The 11,520-nt window shown below is 42.3% G+C and overlaps 1 protein-coding gene across 1 annotated transcript in view; it reads left to right on the top strand.

Moving 5' to 3' along the window:
* Positions 1-10,384, top strand: part of LOC104072813 (band 4.1-like protein 4B) — a gene marked incomplete at its 3' end in the record, with an annotated part of 55,132 nt that extends 44,748 nt beyond the window's left edge. Inside the window, exon 16 of the mRNA XM_009572395.1 lies at positions 10,203-10,384. Coding sequence (XP_009570690.1) covers positions 10,203-10,384 — 182 coding nt within the window. The remainder of the gene's footprint in view (positions 1-10,202) is intronic.
* Positions 10,385-11,520: the final 1,136 nt, after the last annotated feature.

Genomic DNA, 11,520 nt, shown 5'->3' with positions numbered 1-11,520 from the left:
TTTGAAAATGGAACTTCAGCTGCTGGCAAGGAGCGAGGTGGGGATCGTCTAAGACAGGAAAAAATGAAATTGAGTATATCACTTGCTTCTCGGACATCAAAGTTGGCTAGGTGGAGCCCTCTAAGGGGGAGGAGGAAGACAGTTCAGTGCTGCAATCATCTGTTTTCAGAGGAAGTTTTCCACCAGTTATTCCAGTTTGTATATCAAGCAGGCAGGCTACTACTACCTAGCTCGAAGGAGAGAAGTTTCGATGCACATCCATCTAACCTGACACACCAGATAGCTGGAAAGACTGTTGATGATGCGTGGCTTTCCTCTTACTCCGCAAAGGAGGACCAAGGAAAGCAGACTTGTAGGGGAATGCTGTCATTGTAGCATTGCTAATGGTAGCCAAATAGACAGTTCGAGCCAGAGCTGCTACAGACCAGCTGGCATTCATGGACATAAAATAGGAACTGTATTTTTCTAAATTGATCTCAGACTCTGTGTCTCAGACTGTACTTTGAAAAGGGACTGATCCACCAGGACCCTAGCTCCTTTTGTTAAGACTGTGCTAGCCAAGAATCTCCTTTCAGAGCCAGCCTGAACTATCACTCTGCTGGTCAAGCCTCTGCACCCTAACCGAACATGTGTTACAGGTGAGGATCAAGATTTCAAACCATTTCAGAATAAATACTTTTTCCTACTTTACAGTCAAACTGCAATTGCTTGGAAAAACACAGTGCGGGTAGGCATGCTCCCAGGTTTTAGTGTTGAAGGACCTGCAGGAAAATCAGTCCTCCTTTCTCAGCAGGCACCAAACACATAGAAAGATGCAGCTTTTGGACAAAAATACAAGTCAAAGCAGATAAGGAAAGACATAATGTAAAGGGACAGACCACGCCTTTTTCTCTGTCTCTTGCATTGCAAGAGTACATTGCAAAGCACTGTGTGATAATGATGAAGACCTTGTTCGGCTTCCCTAGTTTTCCATGTACTGTTGTACCTTGAAGCAACTGGCCAAATAGGCTTCCTTTCTGAGTGCATGTGCTGTTGCTCTTGTTGCCACTGCGTCACAAAAAACAGGTAAAAACTTGATTCAGCTGGAGTTCCTCCTTTGGTATGAGTCACTTCCAGTAACAAAGCTTCTACAGACTAAATGATGCTCTCAACTACTTACTAATGACTGTTTCATGACGGTCCTTTAAAGCAAAACAACTTATTTTCAAACAGTTGGTTTCACAAGCAGTAATCTGAATTTAGTTGTGAAGTTCACAAATCAAGCCTCTCTGTGCACTGTCCACTGCACGTATTAGTAGGCCACTACAGAAAATGCAAGCATGCGTGTAATAACTTGCATATTGCTTTTAATTTCAGCATGTAATAACCTTCAATTTTGAACTGGAGGAAAAGGACGTGTTTAAAAAAGTACAGTATCTCCCATCCAACTTTCCTAAAGATGGTAATTTTTTTTTTCAGATAGAGTCTTGGCAGACTTGGCACAGAGGGATGGGGAAGTTCCACCAGCCTGATATCTTAGACCCAATTTTACTTCTTTGTTTTGTGTTTCTGGAATAATGGCTTTCTCTTGACTCTGTGGGACTACTCCTTTTGGTTTGGTGGTGTCTTACCTTCCATGATCTGTTGCGTGTATCTTTTCAGAAGAAATCCAGTTCACTTTCTCTCTGGCAGAAGAAGCATTCATGATGACTGCCTTAGTCATCATATCTTCTGAGAACTGAGGAAACTTCCAATTGAAAAATAAGATAAATGTTGAGCTAAGGCTATTGAAAAACTGTTGGAAATGCCCCTAGGGCTCTGTTTTCAAATTGCCACCACAATTCCTCTTCCACTTTTGATTGTTTTTTGTACTTTTTATCTTCTAAGTTTGTAATGTGCTTGTTTTTTCCTTTTCCTTTTTTCCTTTTCTTTTTCCTTTTCCTTTTCCTGGTTGTAGTATGACCTTTAGCTTTAAACTATCAAACAGTAAAACCTGCAATTGATCATATCAAGGATGAAGATGTATTGAATTAAGCAAGAACAGATGTTTCAAATAGGAAACATTTGTTTGGAAAACCTGCAGTTCCCGGCTTAGCAATGTCATATGTTGAAAGATTGTAAAAAACGGTATTTTTTTAAACGAGGCAATGAAAAACATCTTTTACTTCCTGCGTCCTGAAGAAAATGAAAGAAGTAGCCACACCTAATTAGTAGTAGGAAGTACTGATCTAACACAATTTAAACTCCAGATTAGAAGCTAATTAATTATACCTTTCTCCCCCCACCCCCCACTAAACCTGTAACAATCTGGGCTGGAATTGTAATCGCAATGGTTTACCTGCCATTACCAATTTCTGCAATTTTGAGAACCTTGGAGAAGTAGAAATACAAAACATTAATACATCTCCAGTGCCCTCTAAATTGTGTAATGACGCAGCAATGAACTTGGTAGCTAAACAGATGACAAAGTATCTGTGTTCAGGGCCAAGCCCCTGAATTTTGAGGGCTTGTTGGCAGATGCAGCAGGGCCAGCATCTTGGTGTCCCCGAGCCGAGTCTCATCGGTTGGAGCATAGGAGTCAAACAGGAAGGAAAGAAGAGCTCAGAAAACAAGGGAAACAAAAGGTCAAGTAGAGGGTTTAGGAGAAGCAGAGTTTTACAGTGGAACATGCAATGGGAGGAACTGGAAAAGGAAAAGCAATGAAGTCTGCTAGAAACTGCGGGAATGGAGAGGAGGAATGAAAGAGGCAAGGGAGTGTTGAGACTTCAGCGTCTGTGTCTTCAGCACCTGGAGCTCACTAAATCAATAAGCAAGGCTGATCTGAAGCAAGGCTTCAAGGATCTTGAATGTGAAACTGGATGCCGCTTCTGTTTCAAAACTTTAAGCCCAGGAGGGCTCCGTTTGTTATCATTCATTTTCAGTTTCTGCTGTTGTATTTAATGTGTCTCTCTCATTCTCAATTTCTGACTTTAAAAAAAAGTCTGAAAATCACTTTTAAGGTAAAATGGACAGTTTCTTGCTGTAACTCAGGTGGTTGCCCGAGCGTTGCAGTGAGAACAGAGGTAGGACAGGTTGCAAGTTTGTAAATAAGAAAGCCCTTTCTGTGCTGAGTGATTGATTTTGTGTTACTTTTACCTGTCTTCTGAGCAACTAAGTGAAAAATTCTGTCCTGCCTTGATAAGAGTTATTATTTGCTGCACGCTGTACCTGTTCAGTGGCTTTACTGGTAACGTGTTAAAAGGGTAAAAATCTATAACCTAAACTGAAGTCATTTGTGTGGCAATGGTATCAGGTATGTTCACGCTGGACTTTAAAGTTACGGCAAATTACTGAAAATTCAGAAGACCGCATCTTTCTTTGTAGGGCATTAGCAACATTCAGAATCTGAATAATTTAGAAGCATGAAACTTCTACAGTTTGATTAATTTCTTTAAAAACATGTTTTTTCAAGGAATTTCAGCTTTTTAGGGACAGAGATGCAAAGGAGATTTTGTAAGATGGGAGCATATTGTTAAGGGAAGCCAAATCCAGTGGACTGGTTTTAAGGCTAAAGTGGTTTCACCTTCCTAATCTGCTAGATGTGAGGCTGCTGTAGTTCCTGGTTTCTGAGCCCAGCCTGTAGAGATGCTGAGCCTGTATTCCAGAGATGTAAATACACATAGAGCACACATTCAGCCAGCCATGCAGAGCAAAAGAGGTGGAGAGCAGTTCCTTTTCCAGCACCCGCAGACACAAACAGCAGCACACAAACAAGGGGCAGCACAGAGAGCTCAATCCTGTATGCATACACCCCCACAGAAAGTAGGACTACAGTTAAGAACATGACCTAGACTGCAGTGATCAGGGCTTGACCAGCCAAGCATACTGACCAACAGCTTGCTTACATGTGGCTGGTCCCTTTTCTCCCCCTCCTTTCCATTTTCCCGTGTTTGTTCTTCCCTGATGCACATAGATTCTCCCGTTCTCTTCCCTTGTCTTCTCTCAGTTACCCCTGCTTTTTCCACTTGTTGCTCCCAGTTTTGCTAAGTCCATACTCAAATTTCCCAAGGCTACCTAGGTAGTTTGGACCTTACATGGTATTACTGATTCGGTTTCCTAGGCAGTGCTGGCCTTGCAAGGTTGTTCTCACCATACTGATACTCCTCTTCAGTGCTCTGTGAAGTTTGGCCATTTCTCATGTAGCTCTCCCTTAATTACCTCTGAAATCCGGCAATCCGTCAGAGCACGCTCTGTAACATTTGTTAGCTGCTGACGCTTTCATCTGTTATGTCCAGCAACTTACTCTGTCACATCCCGTGGTTTCTCATGTTCTCCTCCGTTAGCTAAGCCTCAGGCCTGTGCCTGCTTCTCTGTCTGCGTGCTTTGGCAGGTATGTGATACTGAGTGTCCTGGTTTCGGCTGGGATAGAGTTAATTTTCTTTCTGGTAGCTGGTGTGGTGCTGTGTTTTGGGTTTGGTATGAGAGGAATGTTGATGGGGCATTGATGCTTTAGTTGTTGCTAAGTAGTGCTTACACTGGTCAAGGACTTTTCGGCTTCCCATGCTCTGCTGGGTGCACGAGAAGCTGGGAGGGAGCATAGTCAGGACAGCTGACCCAACTGGCCAACGGGGTATTCCATACCGTATGATGTCATGCTCAGAACATAAACTAGGAGATGTGGTCTTGGGAAGGGGGGAATTGCGGCTCAGGGACGGGCTGGGCATTGGTCAGCGGGTGGTGAACAGTTCCATTGTGCATCTCCTGCTTTATATATTCTATTATTGTTGTTGTTATTATTATTACTGCTGCTCTGCTTTGTCTTTAGTTAATACTTTGGCTTTCTTTGAAAAAAGGTGGATGTCATGGTTTAACCCCAGCCAGCAAATAAACCCCACGCAGCCGCTTGCTCACCACCACCACCCCCCCCCCCCCCCCGGGGGGGGGGGGGGGGGAGGGGTGGGGTGAGCGAGCAGCTGTGTGGTGTTTAGTTGCTGGCTGGGGTTAAACCACGACACTGAGGAAGGGAGAGAGAGATAGGGATGTGCTTAGCTCAGACGACCTGAGTTATTTAATGGGTTAAGTGGTGGAAAAGGCTGTAGCATGGTTAGCAACCCGAGATCAGCTGCAGGCTGTCTCGGAGGCCTAAGTTCCTTGCCTGGTTTTGCTCCTATTTTAACCTGAGTTAGCTTGCTTGGATTAGCCACCCCAAGTTGTTTTATTTCCCAAGGCCAGGCATACAGTGTCTGCCTGTGACTGAAAGGGGAAGGCAGCACTGACTTGGGGGAGGATTTCATCTGTCTTAGACAATTTTGTGTCTGCTTTTCAGAGTTTTTATCATCTACAAGGACATCTGGGACAATGAATTTTTTTGACAGGTGATTAAATATCATTAGCTATCGTTATCATTAATTAAAACCATTTGTAAATGAAGAAAAGCAAGTTTAGTTCCCCAGTGGGCATATTTTGCATGACAGTTTTGCAAGGCAGTATTTTTTTAATGATCTTTATGTAGATAAGGTAAAATCTGTGAGGACAAGGGCTTTGTTGAGTCAAGATTTGTTTCTTGGTATTTTATTAGAACATGCTTTGCTGCAGGCTCTGTTCTTCTTGTGGAGAATTCCAGATTACTCCTGCTTCAAAACTTAGTTCAGCATCTTGTAATGCAGGAAGCTGCTGCATATACTTTCATCTCCTACAGGAGAAATTCTCCCCACTCCCGTCACCATTTCTGAATACATATTTCCCCATTGCCATTTTCTCTTTCCTTCCAAGGTTGGTTTGTCTGTCTGGGAGGAGGCTGCTGGCTGCGTGCTCTGCTTTCTGAGGTGTCCCTAGGAATGGATGGGGACTGCTGATCATCCCTGGCAGCAGGGAGAGAAATCTGCAGCACAGCTCCCCAGGCCTTCCCTAAAGGAAGGAAATGGGCCAGCTCTCCTGTCATCTGGTGGTGTCAGGGCAGAGCATGGAAGTGTAACAGCGCTGTCAGGTTTAGTTATACTTCTCACAGTTTAGGAAGCCAGTTCTGGCCAGCAAAAAGGTCTTGGTTACATGGTGCAGGAAAAAAAAGCAACATAGGTTTGGTTTTAGTGACCCTAATCCTCCTTTATGTAGGAACACTCACTGCTTTTATATGTCGCAGTCCTTGGCTGCAAAAATGAAACTTCATCCTCTCTCTTTTATGTATAAACAGTAGATCCCATAGGACATGGGAAGCAAGCCCCTTTGCAATGCATTTGCAAGGCCTCAACTGGAATGGGGTGCCCAGTTCTGAGCGTCAGAGGCAGAGCAGGGAGCAGCTGGGCAGACGGGGATGGCAAGACATATCAGAGTGATATGTGTGTGATGGGCAACTGAAAAATTCAGAGCTCTTCAGACTCTGAAGGGAGATGTGAAGAGCCATTTTCAAAAACACAGGTTTCTGTAGCAAGAAATAACCTGTTCACTGTGTCTATGATGGATGGGAGAGGAAATAGCAGGCTTAAATTGCAGTAAAGGAGACAGGATAAACAAAGTAAGTGCAGGCATGGTGAGACACTGAAATCGATTGCACAGGGAGGTCATGCAGTCTCTGCTAGTGAAGGTGTTGAAGATTCAGTTCAGCCGATCAGTTGGGGTAACATAGGCCTGCTTAGTTCAGTTTTGAGGGGAGAGGTGGATAATTCAGTCTTTCAAATGCCTTCCTGTTCTGATCATTTTTCTATGATCTCCTAACACTGTTGTATGTGTGAGTTGTACACTAGAGGCATGGTTTGGTAAGGTAGCAGATGGCTGGAGCACATGAAATGTAAGAACGTCAACTAAAAATAGCTTTTAAAGCAAAGGGTGAGGAGTATAAAATTGGGATAGAGGACTAGTAATGTAAATAAAATTTTAAAAATTGAAAAAGTAATCAGAAGATACATGTTATTTGCCCTGTTCCTTAATATGCTGCCGTTTTGGTCAGAAGAAGGTAATGGTGTGAGTTTGAGGCTAAAGGCCTAAATACCAAGTGACTTGTGAACTTTGAGTGGCTTTTTTGAAGTTTCAGCCTCCAGTAACTGAATCTTCAGGAGTGCTTTGCCTGAGGGAGGGGCAGAGAAGGAAGAAACGTTTTCTTCCTTTACAGAATAGCCTGTAAGGTCCTGCCCCATTTTTCGTAAAGAACAGGAATTGGTTGTATAGGAAGCAGCTGGAGCTTGTTGGGAAAACTACACAGGTAAATAACAGAGGAAAAAGAGGAAACCTGCAGGACAGCCAATTGAATATTAAAAGGTAAAACAAAGGTGTAACGTTGGCATACTAGGAGGGCCAAAAGACAAATACAAGAGAAAGGATGAAAACTGGTACCTGTCCATGTATGCACATAGTCTGAGAGCATTACTTGATGTCTGGGGAGCAAGTATGAAAACGTGGAGGGGTTAGGATATGGTCAGAAAGTTGGTTCATTGAAAGTAGTGATTTATTTGCATCAATGGGTTGGGAAGGATGCATGAGCACATTATCTATTCAGGTAAGCCAGATAGAAGCAAGCAATAGAAAGAAAAGTTGGTGGCAAAAAGATGCATGGAGGGGAAAAGTTTGGAGTCTCTAGATTTAAGACAGTGAAAGAACAGAAAAGAAAGTGAAAAACAGATGTGATATATGGTAATAATGATGCCACCTTGTAGAAACTGCACTAAGATGTCCAATGTGCCCTAAATTATATAGTAGAGAGTACACAGAAAAGGGATTTGGACTACTCATGATATTTTTGTTTGGGTACTGTCAACTCTTCTAGTAGCCTGGGTCTGGGGCTGCTGCAAGCCCTGTTGTTTATGATCATTCAGTAACTACTCAGTCTAGTAGTGAGGGTATGGGTGCGAAAGTCTTCCTCAGCTCAAGCCCATATCCATCAGAAGTGCAAGAGTAGACTGACGACTAAGATGAGTTTGCCTCAATATCTGTTAGTTGCTGTCAGCCCTGGAAGAGTGCAGAATGACCCGCAGCCTTCTAAATGGGCCAGCAGTTTCAACATGGGATTTCACATCAGAGTGCACTGCCTGGGTATTGACACCCTGACTGAAGCTTTGTGACTTACTGTCCTCAAGGACTTCAGTGCACACCTGAACATCAGCTGTGCTAGGCTAGCTCTTTACTTCTTTGAAGTAATGGTCTCCCTGTATTTTATATGGTGTGAGCACTCCTCTCTGGACAGTCAAGAAATATGTCTAGAGAATTTGGTGCATGTTTGACCTCATGCCAGAGGGGTTTTGGCTCATTCAGTTGCTCAGCTCACTCCCATTTTAGCATGGAAGCTACCTCATGCCCATAGCAATATGAGGAGTCAATGTGAGGATCTGGTGTGATCTCGTTCATTTTGAAAAGACCAGTCGAAAATCTGCTAAACCAGCCTGCCAGCGGGTGAAATGAAAGCAACTCCCAAGCACGTGGGGTTTTGTGTCTTGAAAACAAAATGAATCATAGACTGAAAAAAAGGATATGCTGAGGCTCCAGCCCAAAACTGACCTTATTTCCAATACGGGTTTTAACTGTGTGAACAAAACCAGCTATCCTCTCAGTCAAAAAATGTCACTTCAATTTATGGTGCTTGAAGGGAAAGTGCAGGACAGCTGTTACAATTAGTGTGCAATCTCATTCGCCTGTACCATCTTCCCCCAGTAGGCACTTGCTTGATTTGATGATAACAGTGAAGATACAGCGCAGTTTCAAAAGACAGACCAGTCCTGAATTATCTGAGCTCACCAAAGCTGTCCCCTGTGGATCAGACCCTATTTGTATTGTTTCTTTAAGGCAAATAAGGCATCAGAAGTGCCTTTATTGGCAGTCATTGCTACATGCCGGGAACCTGCCAAGATTAATATACAAAACATTCCCCTTCCCACCTCCTGCTTTCAAAAAGTAACCAGCATAAAAGTGTTATTCAATTACTACCCAGTCAGAAACCTCATGTTGTCAGAAGTTGTTACTAAGACGACAGTGGTTATTAATGATGTACTGAGTTGCATGCTTCAGCATATCTTTGAAAATGATACAGATGTGTTTATTTGCAGATGACTGGTTAATTTTGCTTTGAATCAGTAAGTAATCTGCAGAGAACATAAGTAGCAAGTAGTGAGGTATAATTTATTCATTGTTCCTTTAATTAGTCCGTTTGTCTTTATTGCATATTGTCGTGTTTTCAGCTGCTGTTAGTAATAAAAGCAAACTGAAAACCCATGCAGCTGAGGATATAATTTCTTTAGCATTTTTCAAATGAGCAGGGGATTCATCTTTTCTTGGAATGAATTGATTTACTACAACTACTGTCTAATGCAATACTATAGAATAAGTTAAAACCTTATAAAAATTTTAAGCGCTCCTCTGAGGAAAGCGCATTCAAGTCATTTGCAGTATCTATTACAGTATCCATGTAGAGTTATCTCAGTCTTTTTTGGTTGCTGGCATGGAGACAAAGTATCATTTCTAGAAATTGATCATCATTTCAAACAATAAACTGAAACAGCATCAGTTAAAACTATTGAAAAAAATCAACAGCGTCATTTGACACCTCTGAGGTAGAGATGGTGAATTCAAATTTCAACGTGTCTCCATTTCTCCATATATTGTAGACTGACACCAGTTGATTTCCTAACTAAACATATGCAAAAAAAAAAACCCAGTTAGTTTACCAGCACAGGTATGATTCCTTTTTAACCGAGTGCTATTTTGTATGTTGTTACCTGTAAACCTTTTCTTTCAAACAGGATCTTTCTCCATTTTTTCCCAAGTCACAAATTTTTCATACAGCTATTTTGCACCGTAAATTTGGAGGCCTGAACTTTCTCAGGAATGTAATGTTATACTGGGACTGTTCCTTGGTCTGATCTTCTGACAATTTCACTTTAAAGGAGTTATTGTTTGCTGCCTGACCACTTTCCTATCCCAGGTGAAGCTGCAAATTCCTGCAGGACAAATTTTGGTGTTTTTGAGAATGGTATCGCGTAAGTCAGTCAGAATTTGACTCGGCATAAGAGTCTAAGCAGAGATTGTGTAGTGTGTAAAAAAAAAAAACAATTCTGATATTAAAGTTGTGCCAAACAAGCAGAGGCATCCTTTTTCCTCACCTTATGAGTCTCCTGTTAACAGAAAACTGTAAAGATTTGGGATATATCTCGTTAAAAATTTACAGAAAAACTATGCATTTTTTTCCCAAGAAAGTTTGCACTCTGTCTCTCCAATTTGTCCTACTGTGTACCGCTCTAATTTGAACTGAATTTATTTTGTAGCTATCCCTTGAACAACAGTGATCTGCATCAGTTCAACATTGAGGAGAATGGTGGAGCACCATATACCACAAAAATGCCTGCAAGGCACCACCACCACCACCGTCATCACCACCACCACGCGAATTACGGCGCCCTTGCTCCTGACAGCAAAGACATTGTTTCTGGAGTTCCAAACCCAAACAGTAAGTCCACTGCAGTGAATGCCATTTCAGTAACTGTGCTGCTTTCAGATTTGTCTCTGGCAAGGAGGCAAAGGAAAGGAAAGGAAAACAACACACTTTTTCTCCTTGAAGAATATGCTTCCTGTTATTATTTGCTAGCTTTTAGTATGTGCAAATGAGACAAGATTTGCAATTTCTTGGCTTTGCTACGGGATTGCGGGATTTGGTGTTAGATTGGTGTTCCATAGCTGAACAAATACCAATTAGTCACAGATGCTGAGTCTCTAGCCACTTGGCACAGGCTATTTTTTCATTGTTACTATTTATTTGTACAGTTTCACAAACCTATCCTCTTCTGCCATTGTCTTTTGCTGATCTGCCCAGCTGGCCTTCAGCACTCATTGTTTGGATCTGACTCTTGCTTTCATGTCTGGGCACAGATAGCAGAAATTTTGGAGCACTGGGCAAACAGCATCTTGCTCTTAATTTGGGTAATGGGAAAAATTCCAGCTCAGCCTTACCTACCATGACTAGAATATGCTTGCTTGCTCGGTGGAGAAATTCTTGGCTTGTAGAAAGCAAAGAGAAGAGAAGCCTATCTGTTCCTGATGCAACCTTGGGGAGTTTGGATGTAAGTCTCTGCTGCTGAATATGTACAGGCTTTTTTAAGGGTACATGGCTTGGCCAAATGTTTGTAGGTTTACACAGGAACTGGAAGAGAAACACCCCTGCCATTGAGCAATCCTACTTCTTGCTCTCCAAATTTATAATCTCTGCACTCTGCAGTGTGTGAGATGCTGAAGCTGTGTAAGAATTTCAGAAGATGGGCAAAACAAGGTATGATCTAATATTTTCCTTGCCTCAAGGGGACGCTAAGTTCTTTCTTTGCCTAGTTTTTGCATTTATGATTGTAAATCACCCTGAGATAGGCGTCCATTATGGAAACTTTCAGCCTGGGTAGTTAATCTGACAACTTTCAAATTCCTGAAACCAGGATCTTGTGATGGACGGTGCTGGGTGAGCTTGACTGTAGGCTGTCCCACCTCAGCAGTAATGCACAGGCATCTACCTGCACAGGCACTTTAATCAGACTTTGTGTCAGAAACCCAGAAAAGTTTTCTTTAATTTTCTTTCCCAAGGAGAGGGAGATAACAGTT

Source organism: Fulmarus glacialis, unplaced genomic scaffold (assembly GCF_000690835.1).
Source record: "Fulmarus glacialis isolate BGI_N327 unplaced genomic scaffold, ASM69083v1 scaffold5592, whole genome shotgun sequence".
In the NCBI taxonomy this organism is placed as follows: Eukaryota; Metazoa; Chordata; class Aves; order Procellariiformes; family Procellariidae; genus Fulmarus; species Fulmarus glacialis.
The sequence above is the reverse complement of the archived record's forward strand: the minus strand, read 5'-3'. Positions and strand labels throughout refer to the sequence as shown.